This window comes from Acomys russatus, chromosome 22 (assembly GCF_903995435.1).
Source record: "Acomys russatus chromosome 22, mAcoRus1.1, whole genome shotgun sequence".
NCBI classification, from domain to species: domain Eukaryota; kingdom Metazoa; phylum Chordata; class Mammalia; order Rodentia; family Muridae; genus Acomys; species Acomys russatus.
Genome location: NC_067158.1, coordinates 59,866,231 through 59,879,313, shown reverse-complemented (window position 1 = coordinate 59,879,313; position 13,083 = coordinate 59,866,231). Strand labels below are relative to the sequence as shown.

General features: G+C 39.3%; 1 protein-coding gene across 1 annotated transcript in view; it reads right to left on the bottom strand.

Moving 5' to 3' along the window:
- Atp10d (ATPase phospholipid transporting 10D (putative)) overlaps positions 1 to 12,350 on the bottom strand; it is a 61,825-nt gene extending 49,475 nt beyond the window's left edge. The window contains exons 1-4 of the mRNA XM_051165160.1: positions 12,026 to 12,350; positions 9,767 to 9,961; positions 4,200 to 4,404; positions 2,053 to 2,138 (exon numbers count right to left, since the gene is read on the bottom strand). Coding sequence (XP_051021117.1) covers positions 2,053 to 2,138; positions 4,200 to 4,404; positions 9,767 to 9,961; positions 12,026 to 12,315 — 776 coding nt within the window. The 5' untranslated portion in view covers positions 12,316 to 12,350. The remainder of the gene's footprint in view (positions 1 to 2,052; positions 2,139 to 4,199; positions 4,405 to 9,766; positions 9,962 to 12,025) is intronic.
- Between the last annotated feature and the right edge of the window lie 733 nt (positions 12,351 to 13,083).

Below are 13,083 nucleotides of genomic sequence, written 5' to 3'. Positions count from 1 at the left end.
TGCCACTCTAATTGCCAGGACGGGAGCAGACCATCCTTGCATATCATTTATTTCTGTACAAACACTGCCTTTCAAACTTCTACATCTACTGAGCTTAATGCGCAGCTCATGAGGATGGCTGTGGCAAGGCATATCTGTCATCTCTAGAAGCTGAGAAAGGAGAAAACAAATTCAAGGCAAGCCTGGACTGCACGGTAAATTCAAGGCCAGTCTAAGCTTTACAGTCCTGAAAGATATTCTTTCACCACAGGAAGCGATTCTAAGAATACTTTTAGATGGCTTTACTATTTAGATTATTTTATTATATATGGAGATGAACATGTATTAAATTACTTAGGTATTTCAAATTACAGATGGCCTGTAGATGTAACCTCGATTCACACTGTATTAAGATGCCTCTTAATTGCAGAGAGAGACCTCTATATTTGACTATTAATTGCTGAGCCAAAACTGAGCTAAATGCTAACAGATTCTGATGTTGTCATTACTGTGACCTATTACCTGTCTCCTGTTTTATAAATCCTAAAGAGAAGGTCACACTGTCTCTTTTCCTAGACTGTTTAAGAATTGTATCTGATGTACCTCACTGCTGATTGGTTGTTATAAAAAATCTGGCAGACAATAGTTAGGGCAGGAAGTAAAAGGCAGGACATCCAGGCAGAGAAAGGGACTCTTGGACTAAGAAGGAGGAGGACCTTTTCACTAGAGACGTGAAAGGAGACAGAAAAGATGATGGACCTGGAAGGTCTGGGAGGTATAGCTAGCCGTGTGATGGCATGGGGCTAGATGGTTGGGTTAATTCAGATGAGCTAGCTGAGAATCTACCGAGCTAAGGCCTAAGCTTTAAAATATTAAAAGGTCTCAGTGTCTTTAAAAAAAATTTTTTACATATACATTTATATTATTATACATATATAAAATAAACTACATAGAATAAGAAAAACCACAAAACAATCAGGAACTATATTAATGTTACATTCATAGTGTTTTGGCTATTAGTATTTGGAAACCATGAATAAAAACATTTTCCTATCTTGGTGAGTAAATAGGAAGTCCAGGGTTAGCAGCTTCCTAATTGAAAAAAATGACAGAGACGGTTTTCTGCCTGAACTCAAAACTCTTTTTGATGTTGGAGCATCATCTTTCAGCCTTCTGGCCTAGTATATCTGACAGACATATTTGTGAGATAGGAACTTTCTCTGTCTTGGCAGAGTTTGGCCGTCGACTTGAATCCAGAACTTATTCATTCTTGTAGTCTAGCCTGTGAGCTTGCTCCAGGATCTCCTGTCACTCCCTCCCATGTTATGGGATTACACATGGGCCACTACACTTGCCTGAATTTTTTTATTCACATAATATTTTTATTTATTTATTCAGATTGTTCTTTTTTAAATTTAATTTAATTTAAAAAATTGATTTATTCATATTAGATCTCAATTGTTATTAAGAACATTATGATGGGTGGATCTGGGTTCAGGGGTTCTACTCAAACTACGGCACTAACCAAGGACTATACGTGCAGTAAACATTGAACCCCTACCCAGATCTGGCCAATGGATAGGACATTCTCCACAGTTGAGTGGAGAGTGGGGACTGACTTTCACACGAACTTTGGTGCCCCATATTTGACCACGTCCCCTTGATGGGAAGGCCCAGTGGCACTCAGAGGAAGGATAGCAGGCTACCAAGAAGAGACTTGATACCCTATGATCATATACAGGGGGAGGAGGTCCCCCTCAGTCACAGTCACAGGGGAGGGGAGTAAGGGGAAAATGGGAGGGAGGGAGGAATGGGAGGATACAAGGGATGGGATAACAATTGAGATGTGATATGAATAAATTAATAAAATATATTTAAAAACAATTGAGGTGTAATATGAATAAATTAATTTTTTAATTTTTTTGATGGCTGCTGGGTCACCATGGTCTTACAACAGCCAAACTTGAAGCCACTAATGATTTACACTGGATATGAAAACACAAAAACCAAAAACATTACTGAGCTAGCTACCACTTCTTTTATGCCCACAAAGGTAAGTTACATCTCACTCACAGGAAGCCTCGGAATCTGCTGAGGTCATTGTTTGGACTTTCACATTCTATCCTACTGAAAAACTTCTCAGGATCAACTTCAGAGTCCTAAAAAGGAAAAGAATTTAAGATTAAACCTTGGTACTTAAACATTGTATATTTTGCTCAATTCTTAATACATACAGTAGCTAAGGCATATATTTTATTTATTTGTTTGTTTGGTTGGTTGATTGGTTTTGCCTCAGAGTGCATGTTGTGACTCTCCTAGGATGAAGAGCGGATCCATAACAGGGATCAGATTGCCCTTAGAGTGCTAATACATCATCCACAGAAACAGAAAAGCGGTATTTTTGTTTTTATTTTGTTTTTAGATTAATCACATAATGCAAGCTATGTGTTGAAATGCACTCAGGGCTCTGCACCAGTGCTGCCACTCAGGGAGCAAACATTAGTGTCAACAAGGCTCGGAGAATATTTTGTCATTGATGCCTATAGCTAGATCTCAAGCATGTGGAAATACTTTGGAGTACACAGCCTTCGATCTCAAGCAAAGTTCATGAATAAAATCTCCAAAGATGTAGGGCCTCTGCACATCACAATGTTCTCTAGTGGAGCAAACAGATGCCCCATATTTGACCACGTCCCCTTGATGGGAAGGCCCAGTGGCACTCTGTTCTGAAACTAGTGGAGGCGAAGGCCAAACACCTTTCAAAACACTGTAAGAACAAGTCATCAGCTCAGGCACAGTGGCTCATGCCTGTAATTCCAGCACTTAGGAAGCTGAGGCAGGAGGATTGCTATAAGTTTAGCATCCGCTGGGGTTATGTAGTAAAAGTTCAGGTTAGCCTGGGCTACAGAATACCTTCTCAGAGAGGCATAAGGAGAAAGAGAGAGTTTGGGTATAGCTGTTTGAATAATATTTTTATATCACTGTAGCAAATATTGAAAACATAAATTCTATGATTTGATTTGTTACTGATTCCTACTGAATTGTTTTTAATGTACTACAACCTACATTATGTACTTGAACTATTTTACATAATTTCTCTTTCACAATCCGAAGAGTCTGGAGCTACACTCCAGCCAAAGAACAGCTGGGGACACACAGAGGACCAAATAGTTTGTCCAAGTTCTCAAACCAAGATGCAAACTACAAAGAGAGTGACTGTGCTCATATGACGCTGAGCCCAATGTGTGCCTGTTAGTCAGCTGACAGCAGCCTAACGTGCATTTAGTGCTGAAGTAGAATTCAATGTTGTGCAACACTTTGTCAAAAATCACAGGAGTAAAGCTGCTTATAAAAGTGACAAAGTTATGGAGCTCAGAGGCAGCTAGCTGAGCCACGGGGCAATCTGCATGAAGATTCATAGATGGCAAAGGGTCTATGAGATGAAATGCGAGGAGGCAAATACAGTCTTATTCATGTCTATAAGATGTAGAAATCTCAACTTATTAGTACTTTGAGTTTTCAGATTTAAAAAATGACCATTACATTTTAAAAATCTTTTATCTTAAGTGTTTCCAGACATAGAAAAAGGAGTGTGATATTTAGCCATGACCATGGCTTTTCACATGAGTCGAACAACGATGCTAATAAAGAGATCATTTCCGCTTTAATATGAGGAAACTCAGGCATAATATATTTGAATAACTTCATAAGATCATTACTTTGTGAATAAGAGACACAAAGCAATTAGTGGCAGAATAAAGATTTATTTACTCAAATTTCTGTCAGTCTAATTTCACTTATCACAGCAAGATGAAAAGCCTAGAAGTTTGTGGCATCAGAAGCCATAAAATTTTTTAAGAGCTTTAGAATATAGGTAATTAGACATTTTAGGAATGAAGGTGAAAACACAAAATATAAGACCCTAAGAGTAAGAAAATGAAATTAGCCAGTGATTATTTCTAACTCCTCCAGGTTCCTGTAGTGCAGGGCCATACAATCTGATCGCAGGCCAGAGTGTGTGAGTTCCAAAGCCACGTTTATCCTATTATCTATAAAACATAATACACTGATATCTGAAAATGGATTAAGCCTTCTGCAATTCTATTTTGTCAGTGGTAAAAATGAAATTAAAACTCTCTTTATCCTGTGAAGAACAGCCTAGACATTTCCTGAGAGACAAGGACTTTCCATAACCCTCCAGCTAAAAAGACACTGTGTACCTGCTCTGCATAACCACGCACCACCTGTCTCTGCTTTAAATTGCTCTCTCCATCAAGGCCAGACGTCTCAATGTGGCAGATTCCATCAGGGTCTGTGGAAAAGAGCAAGACCATGTCTGCAGGGATGATCTCATTGCAGGAGAGGCGAATGAAGTCTCCCACGGTGACATTTTTCCAGCAACAGTCAATGTACTTTTTTTCTTTCCTAAAATTGAATGGGAGTGTGGGGACCAACACAAGAGGTAGAAAAAAAAAGTGGTAAGAGGAAACATAGCTATATCTTAAAATCTCAGTGTGTAATTTGTGTATTAAATGCTAACGGAGACACTACAGGATTGGCAAAACCAAACTTTCTCAAAGGCTTCATTTGGAAAATTTAGTTATTAGGTCACTTAAACATGTTCTTTCAGCTTTCTCTGGCACTATGAGACTTTGAGCCCTCACGCTGTTTGAGTGAAACTCTAGGACAGAATTACAATCAACGTCACATGAATATGTTCATGTGTAGAACAGTTCTTGTCCGTGACCCTGTGATTAGGTATCAGGGACCTGAAGGTGTCGCGGGGCATGTTGTCTGATGTCTGAGAGCCCTGCGACACACACCTCTACTGGATAATTATGGAAACCCCAATAAAGTGCAATACCCACACACTACGCTAAACCAAATTTTTTTTCTACCACATTATTACCTCTAAGCCTCACTCAAAAGAAATACAAGCAGCCTTCTATATCCACAGGCTCTGTAGCTGAAGATTCCAGCAACTGCAATTAGAAAATATTTGGGAAAAAAGCATGTACAAAACATGTACAGACTTTTCTTCTGCTATAATTTCCTAAAGAAACACATTTAGTGACTTTCGCATTGCATTCCATGTTGTAAGTACTCTAAAGATTAGTTAAAGTGCACAGGAGAACACACATAAGATAAAGCAGCTGCTGGCGCTCCAACATGTCATATGAGGGACTTGGACATCTCTGCGAGTCCCCGGTGCACCCCCACCCTCTTCCCAACACTGGTAGGTGAGTTTACTCCTGACTCTTAAGTAGCTGACCCCTGCATAAAGAACTGTAAATTTTATCTTGCTTAAAAATATCATTTCCCATTCTATACTCTTTCCAATATTGTATTATATTTTACATTTTTAGTTAGTGTTTGTATGCATGCACACTGGGCACGGTGACACACACTTGCAACCCCAACATTCAAGAGGCAATGGTCTCAAAAGTAAGTAAATAAATAAATATGTTGCAAAGCTATTTATTTTCTATTGTATTTATGTATTTATGAAGACAGAATTTGTATCCTCTCTTACGAATCCTGGGAGTTACTTAAGTTGTATGATCTATTGAAAGTCATTAATTTTTCAGATTAAATAGAAATGCTGCCTGAGATTACTTTGATAACTTCTGCCATACAAACTACAACAGCTACATAAAGAAAAGCTGAGTTTAAAGGGCTAAATAAGTGTAAATAAGTGTATACCTTTACAAGTGGCTAATGGTAGCAGTTATACTTTGAAAGCTCAGTCCTATATGCCACACAAATCTAGGAAAGGGGAATTCATTCTATAGTAAAGGGAGTCACTAAAGCTTACAAAAAAGGTGTGTCCCTGCTCAATCCTGGAGCAGAGTAACTATTGAGCGGCAGCCTAGTTAGTGATTGGGACAGACAAGAGAACAATAGAAAGTTAATGAAATAATCAAAGGAGAGATGGGAAGGCTCAGAATTAAGAGGGTAGCAGGAAAATTGAACATAAGATTAGATGAAAGCATTCAGGTGCCAGAGAAAGCCATTTCCTGACTTGTTACATGTAAACAATGGACAACAGCAAAGAAGGATACAGGGGTCCTCAGGGGAAACAAGTTTTAAGAAGACAGGGAAGTGAGCGGAAATCTAAAAAGAAATTATGTCCTAAAACCAAAGGAGAAGAAAATTTCAAGGAGGGAGTAATACCAGTCCAAATACACAAACGGACCCTGTTTAATAAGGACCAAGACACCTATGGAATTTGCTCATCAGGAAGTCTGATGGCCTTCAAGAAGGGTGATGACAATAAATCTGCACATGACCTCTGCGGACATGCACTGTATGCACTATTAGTTTAAACCTTCCTGTTGTGTGAGTAAATGGTCCTCCCAAAGCCCAGGGGTTGAAGGACTGCTCCCCAGATCATGGTACTATTAGGAGCTGATTTAATACTTAAGAGCTGGGTCCTTATGGAAAGAAGGTAGGTCATTTGGGGTGTGCACTTGAAAGGGTTAATGGGACTCTGACCCTTTGTCTCTTTCTTTTTTTTTTTTTAAACTTCCTAACTGATGTAAGATGAGCAATTTTCTCTGCCACGTGAACCTGACATGACAAACTGCATCATCAAAAGCAATGAGGAGAGCAGAACATGAACAGACACTTCCCAAATTGTAAGTCAAAAGCACTCTCCATCTTTTAAAGAAGATTCTATTAGGCATTTTATTATAGTAACACAAACCTGACCAATATCTAAGTAGATCATGTCAATCACATAGAAAATATCCGTTTGCTTAATAGTTGGGTGTTACTCATGCATGGACTATACCTAAGCCCCCTACACAAACATAGCCAATGAGCAGCTCAGGCTTCATGTGGGTCCCCTAGTAAGGGGAGGAGGAGCTGTCTCTGACATGGACTGTGTTGCTTGCTTTTTTATCACTTTCCCTTGGCAGGGCTGCCTGGCCAGGCCACAGGGGATGATCTGGGTGGGTTGGTGGGGGGAAGGGGCTCCCTTTGTCTGGGTAATAGGGGAGAGGGGATGGAGTAAGAGGGAGGGAGGATGGGACTGGAAGAGAGGAGGGAGGGCCCTATGATCGAGATGTAAAGTGAATAAGTAAATTAATTAAAAATATTGCTGTCTCTAGTGTCACACGAACTTTATGCACAGCTCCTGTCTTTTTTTTTTTTTTTTTCTTGGTTTTTTTGAGACAGGGTTTCTCTGTGTAGCCTTGGCTGTCCTGGACTCACTTTGTAGACCAGGTTGGCCTCGAACTCACAGCGATCCACCTGCCTCTGCCTCCTAAGTGCTGGGATTAAAGGTGTGCACCACCACGCCCGGTTCCACAGCTCCTGTCTTAAAGACAATTGAAAAAAGTCATGTCTTCTGTATTAATTCATTCTAACTTAATTGGGGTATTACGGAGTTTAAATGTCCAATTTCTATAGTGCCCTTTGTTATTTTTATATGATATTTGCCCATAGAAATTAACTACTTTGTAAAAAGCTAAATACTATAAATATGAAACAAATTTTCTGCATGGAAATGTGAACACTTGCCTTCCATACATTTGCTCCATTTAATAGCCCCATGTTTTCATCCTAAATTTACTGAAAAATATTTTTCTTCCATAATCTTTTTATTATTCCATGGGCATTTAAATTAGCATATGTAAACCAACACTGTATGGTTTCATAGCCTATTTTTATTTCTTTTTATCTTTATTGCTCCAAATATAATAAACATTTCTTCCATAGCTCTGAGCAAAAATAAATTGCCTGGAATATAGATGAAAAGATATCAAGTTACCCAGTCTCTTACAAAATGCAGTCAAGAGGTGATAAAATATATATTACATTTCATCACTAAATGCATATACAGGCCATGTAAAAGGACCCCAGAGAAAAGGCTCTACCAGGTCTCCCATTGGGCAATTAATATCCAAGAAACAGGGCAGTGCTATTACAAAGTCTCACATGCTAATTAAATGGCTAGCCCATGTGCCAAGAAACCCCTTAATGTGTGCCATTGACCTACTATCATAATGCTGGTGGCTAACCTTTACTTGGCTCTTAAAATATACTCATTGTGGTGTTTGCTGTTTTATCATTATAGTAACGGTGAAATAAATTGGACATTAGCTAGCTTATGTAATCTTCCCAAGGCTACAGAGCTAGTACGTGGGGGAAATCAAGATTACAGCTTTAAAAAAAATACAGAAATCAAAGACACAGTATCGACTATAAATTAATTGTAAATGTCAACAAGTATTTACATTTAAAAGAATCTGTATGCAAAATGCATATACACACATATATTACACACAAATACACATATATATTGTTCTTCCCTTCTGCTGAGTTTGGTATTACCTGGGAAATCTCAAAAGTGTCAAAGTCTGTATTTTGCCACTATGTGATTATTGTGATATTTCATTTCTCCCAGCTAATGCCCAAGGATCAGTATGCTCTGTGTGCCACCTCTCTATCCCTGAGTACTCAAGGGGGCCTCATGGAATTGGTGCACACATGATCTGTGGCTTTCAATTGCAAATCAGAGACTTTTACTCTAAAATTATTTTAGTATTTAGTAACATGTATCAGGGTTTGTTTTGATGGGCTGGGAAGGTCCTTCATAAATAGCATAAACATTAAAACTAATTTTTTTCACTGTTCAAGTTAATCTTATACCATCTTACAATTGTGAAAAATAATTTTGCTTGTTTTCCCCATAGATCTCTAAACAAATGTTGGGAAAGCCACTGAGGAAGTCTAATTATGAACAGAATTCACAACCCTGCATGCTTTAGCTTGAATGCCCCATCTTCAAACAAGCTTCCCCTGAACGTTTTTTCTGTGACTCTCCTAAGATTGCAGACAAGTTGTCCTGAGCCACGCTGTTTCCTAAATATCAACTTACATCTAGAAAGAAGCACCCAGGAGCTGAATCTCGTGAACATCCCAGTTCAAAACTCGCCTTCCTGGAGTTGGCTCTTGGATATATGGACTTTATCTTTATATACAGCAAATAAAAGTATGCAACAGAGCAGACAGGTTCCTGAATGAACCTCTCCTGCAGATGCCTCGAGTATTGCTGCAATAGGATGTCTCTGGCTTTATGCACAAAATAATTCTATTGTTTTCATAACCTTTTTCTCCATAGACAATTCCTGACTTCTCATGTTCCACCCAACTTTAAGTTGTTTTTCCTGTCTTGATCCTCATCCATTCTCATCCCCGGGCTGACAACTGTCTTGCTGACATTCACTATAGGGGTACAACATTGCACCCAGCTCTCAACCCAATTCAAATCCTTTCAGTTCCCTTATGAGTGAGTTGGAAGTTTGTTTTTTTGTTTTGTTTGGTTTGGTTTTTGTCAAGTTTTTGATTGATAGTGGCTTTTGGTTCTCCTCTATGACTTCTATTAAATTCATTGAGGATTTTTTTATTATTATTAATTTATTCTTGTTACATCTCAATGGTTATCCCTTCCCTTGTATCCTCCCATTCCTCCCTCCCTCCCATTTTCCCCTTACTCCCCTCCCCATGAGGATTTTTTAAAGTTAATCAAAACCAGTAATAACAACTTGGGATATAGCTCAGTTGTACAACACTTGACTAATATGTAAAAGATTATGAAATCCAAAATTCAATCCCTGGTACCAGGAGAAGAAAAAAACAAAACAGAAACAACAAAAAAACAAAACAAAACAAAAAAAACCCCAGCAGCACAAAATGGTCCTGATCATACCTAAGGGAAGAAAGAGGAACATGCTTATAAATGACACAGTAGTCTCCTTAGGGACACACCCACTCCACTTACCTACTGTAAACTTTGGTTATTAAATTGTTGATCTGCTTGTCGATCTTGTATTTCCGGTAGTCTTCCAAGCCATCTTTGATTGCGATAATGGTGAGGACTACCACCAGAGGCATCATGGTGATTTCCTTTTGGAAGGCTTCTACCAAAGGCACCCAGTTCAGGACCACGAGGAACAGGAAATATAAATTGGCAGCCCTGCAAGCCAAGCACACACAGGGAGGTTTTCACAGAACATGAGAGAGCTGAAGTAAGAGAGGCAAGACACCTTTTCTTTCTGCTTTCTGATAGGTCAGAATTAGCTGACTTTACATGTCACAGAAAAGGGAGTTAGCAAAAATCTAACAAGTATGAAGTATTGATATCTATCAGGGACATTTGACTTGGATCATATTTGATTAAATATAAGATTTTTTTCATTAAGTATGTAATAGTGAACAAGTGAATGGGCTGGTCTTGAGTTATGTAGGACATGGTAAAAAAAAAAAAGGCAGTACCATTTTCTCTTTAAAAGTTAAAGACATTCTGAATCAACGCATTAGATTCAAACAAGGCTCAAGCAAACAGGGCCGCCTGGGGTTTTGGGTTTTCTCTCTCTGAGACTTTCCATTTCTTTTCACACTATTCAGTGTATGGTGCTCAGGAAATTCTTCCATCCCCAAAACTTCCCTATTTTCTACATTCAAATTAAAAAAGCACAAACAAGAAACTTCAGTTCTGCATAGTTATCAGGGATTTTACTTCTCCCCTTATCTGTGAACCTTCTTAAAAGAAAAATCTACTAAAAGGTCTTCTCCATCGTCTCAAGTTCATTTTGTTTTGATTTTTCTTTCTTATTTGTTTTGTTATGTTTGTGGCTTCAGTTATTTCTACATGAATCACATCCAAGCCCATACTGTAAGTTTTGGAGTTAACAGATACAAATGCCAATCTCCCTTAAAGTTATTAATGTCACAAACTCACATTAGCACTTCAAACATAGGCAGGAAATGTTCATGGAACCTATGGGGTACAAACTGTGACAATCTCTGGCCTCACACAAGCAGCTCAGCATGTCCAAAGCAAGGAACTGAACAGCCCAGCTGCTTTTTTGGTCCTGGATTCCCTTTTCCTGGGAAGTTTTCTAGTCATCAAATCAACATGTTCATCTAATGCTCTTCTCTTCCACTTCTTTCCCCAAAGCTAGTCTGTACCATCTGTAATTGGCTATCCCTCCCTTCATTCCCACACTGTTATAAGCATGCGTCTCCCTGGTGACTCACCAGGAGATATGCAGCAGCTTCCTAAATGTTCGCTTTTTCTTCCGTTCATTTCTAAGTCCTTCCTTCTGCCCCCATGCAGACTCCAACATGTTTTTTTCTCCCCTTCAGAGCCATGTCTGTTGTATTGAGTCACAATTCTCTCTTCTGGTGGGTTAGACTCATCTGCCCAACATTATTTCCCATTGTTCCCCAACACAGACACTAGCTATCATCAGAGAGAAAATTTCTTGGGCTTCAAGTGAGTCTTCTGTGCTGAAGGCTTTGTGCTTTCACAAAAACCCTTTCTTCCCCATGAAATATGCTGAGGATAACTCACCCTCCATAATTAAATTGAGTGTCACATCCCCTTCTACTGTCACCTCTAATAGTATGGTTTCTCTGGGAGGCTTCCACTCTGATCACACTTTGGAAGAACCGTAAAGCCATTGTGCCTCTCCTAGTTTATACACATACTGGGATAACCCACAGAATCCATGGAGACAGTAGCAAGTTATACACTTGCATTTTCTTCACTATTAAAGATCTCAAGCAAGCTTCAATAAATGCCTGCCAACCTGAATTACATCATCATTTCACTTAATAACATCTTATACATTTGCTTAAGAGTCTTTTTCTTTTTCCTATTATCAAGTAAGAAAAATCTGCAATTAAAATGCAACATGGTTTAATAGAAAGGACATTGAAGGAAGAGGGAGAAGGCTCAAGGCCATGGCATCCACTCTGCTTATTATTGGTGTGGCATTGGCTGAGTCATCATCCTATCTGATGATTATACAAGGATAACAACAGAAGAGATCCTTCCAACTGTAAAGAGCTGTGTGACTCTAAGGCACCCTCACTACAGCCTTGACTTGAATCTAAATTGTCTTGGATGATTATATGCATTAAGCATATGTAGCACATGGGACTATGAAAATGGAGGGTGTGGGTGGTCAGTGGGAGTATCAAGTAGAAGAAAGAACATTCTGAGATTTTACTTTCTCTAAAAGTAGTACAGTACCTGTGAAACTGTTCAAACAAGTTTCTTGGCACAAAATTCAGCAGTGTGTACTTGGTTGTCCGAATTCGGTTATTCACGTAGGTTCCAGAAAACCTTTCATACTCATCTTTGAAGCACTGAAGGTGAGGAACAACAACACGGTGCTTTCCTGCCAGTTTGGGGCTCTGGGAAGACTTGCCTCCACAAGCAAGCAGTGAAGAATAGTTGTATGGCCTCTCATCTTCATCCTGGGCTCTCCCATTGATCAGTCGATGCCAGTGATGTCTGGCCCACTGAAGAAGCTCAGTCATGTCCAAGACACAGGGAGACCCTTGTGGTGCAGGTGGTCTAGCAAACAAAAACACACTTCCTGTGAGCTGTTGCAATCTTGTAAAAGAGAGCACCGTTTTCTTCTTTTTCTATTACAGACCAATATGTGGCCTAGTGTTTCGACATTAACTAGGAATGTACAACTCATCACTACTATTCCTTTTAAGCCAAACCCTTGTTAAAGCACGCATCTTCTTCTTCAGGAGTCAATCACCTGATTTTCTAAGAAACAAAAGTCAGTGCCTACAAGGCCTTTCCATAACAGGGAGCAACCATTTTGACTTTAATGCATGTAGGACTCTTTACTTCCCCGATCATCAGCTTTCTCTTTTTTTGAAACCAGACTATGCACATGTGTCAGGAAGTTATCATAACACTTAAATGAGGAACATGCAAATGGTTCAGCCTCAGGCCAGGGATACAGAAAGAAGTCTGTTGGATCACAAGCATGGCTACAAGTTCTTCCCACCTCTGGTCAGTAACAGAATTATTTCTTTGTCTAATGAGTACCTTTCTCTACTGTGGCCACATGACTCACTCTGGCTAAAGAAACACTAGAAAACAAGACACTAACACAGATTTGAAAAGCGTTCTTTAACTGGGTGTGGTGGCTTTTAATCCCAGCACTCAGGAGGCAGAGGCAAGTGGATCTCAATGAGTTCATGGCCATCCTGGTATACAAAGTCTAGAACAGCCAGGGCTACACAGAGAAACCCTGTCTCAATGCCCCCAAACTGTTCTTTATCAGG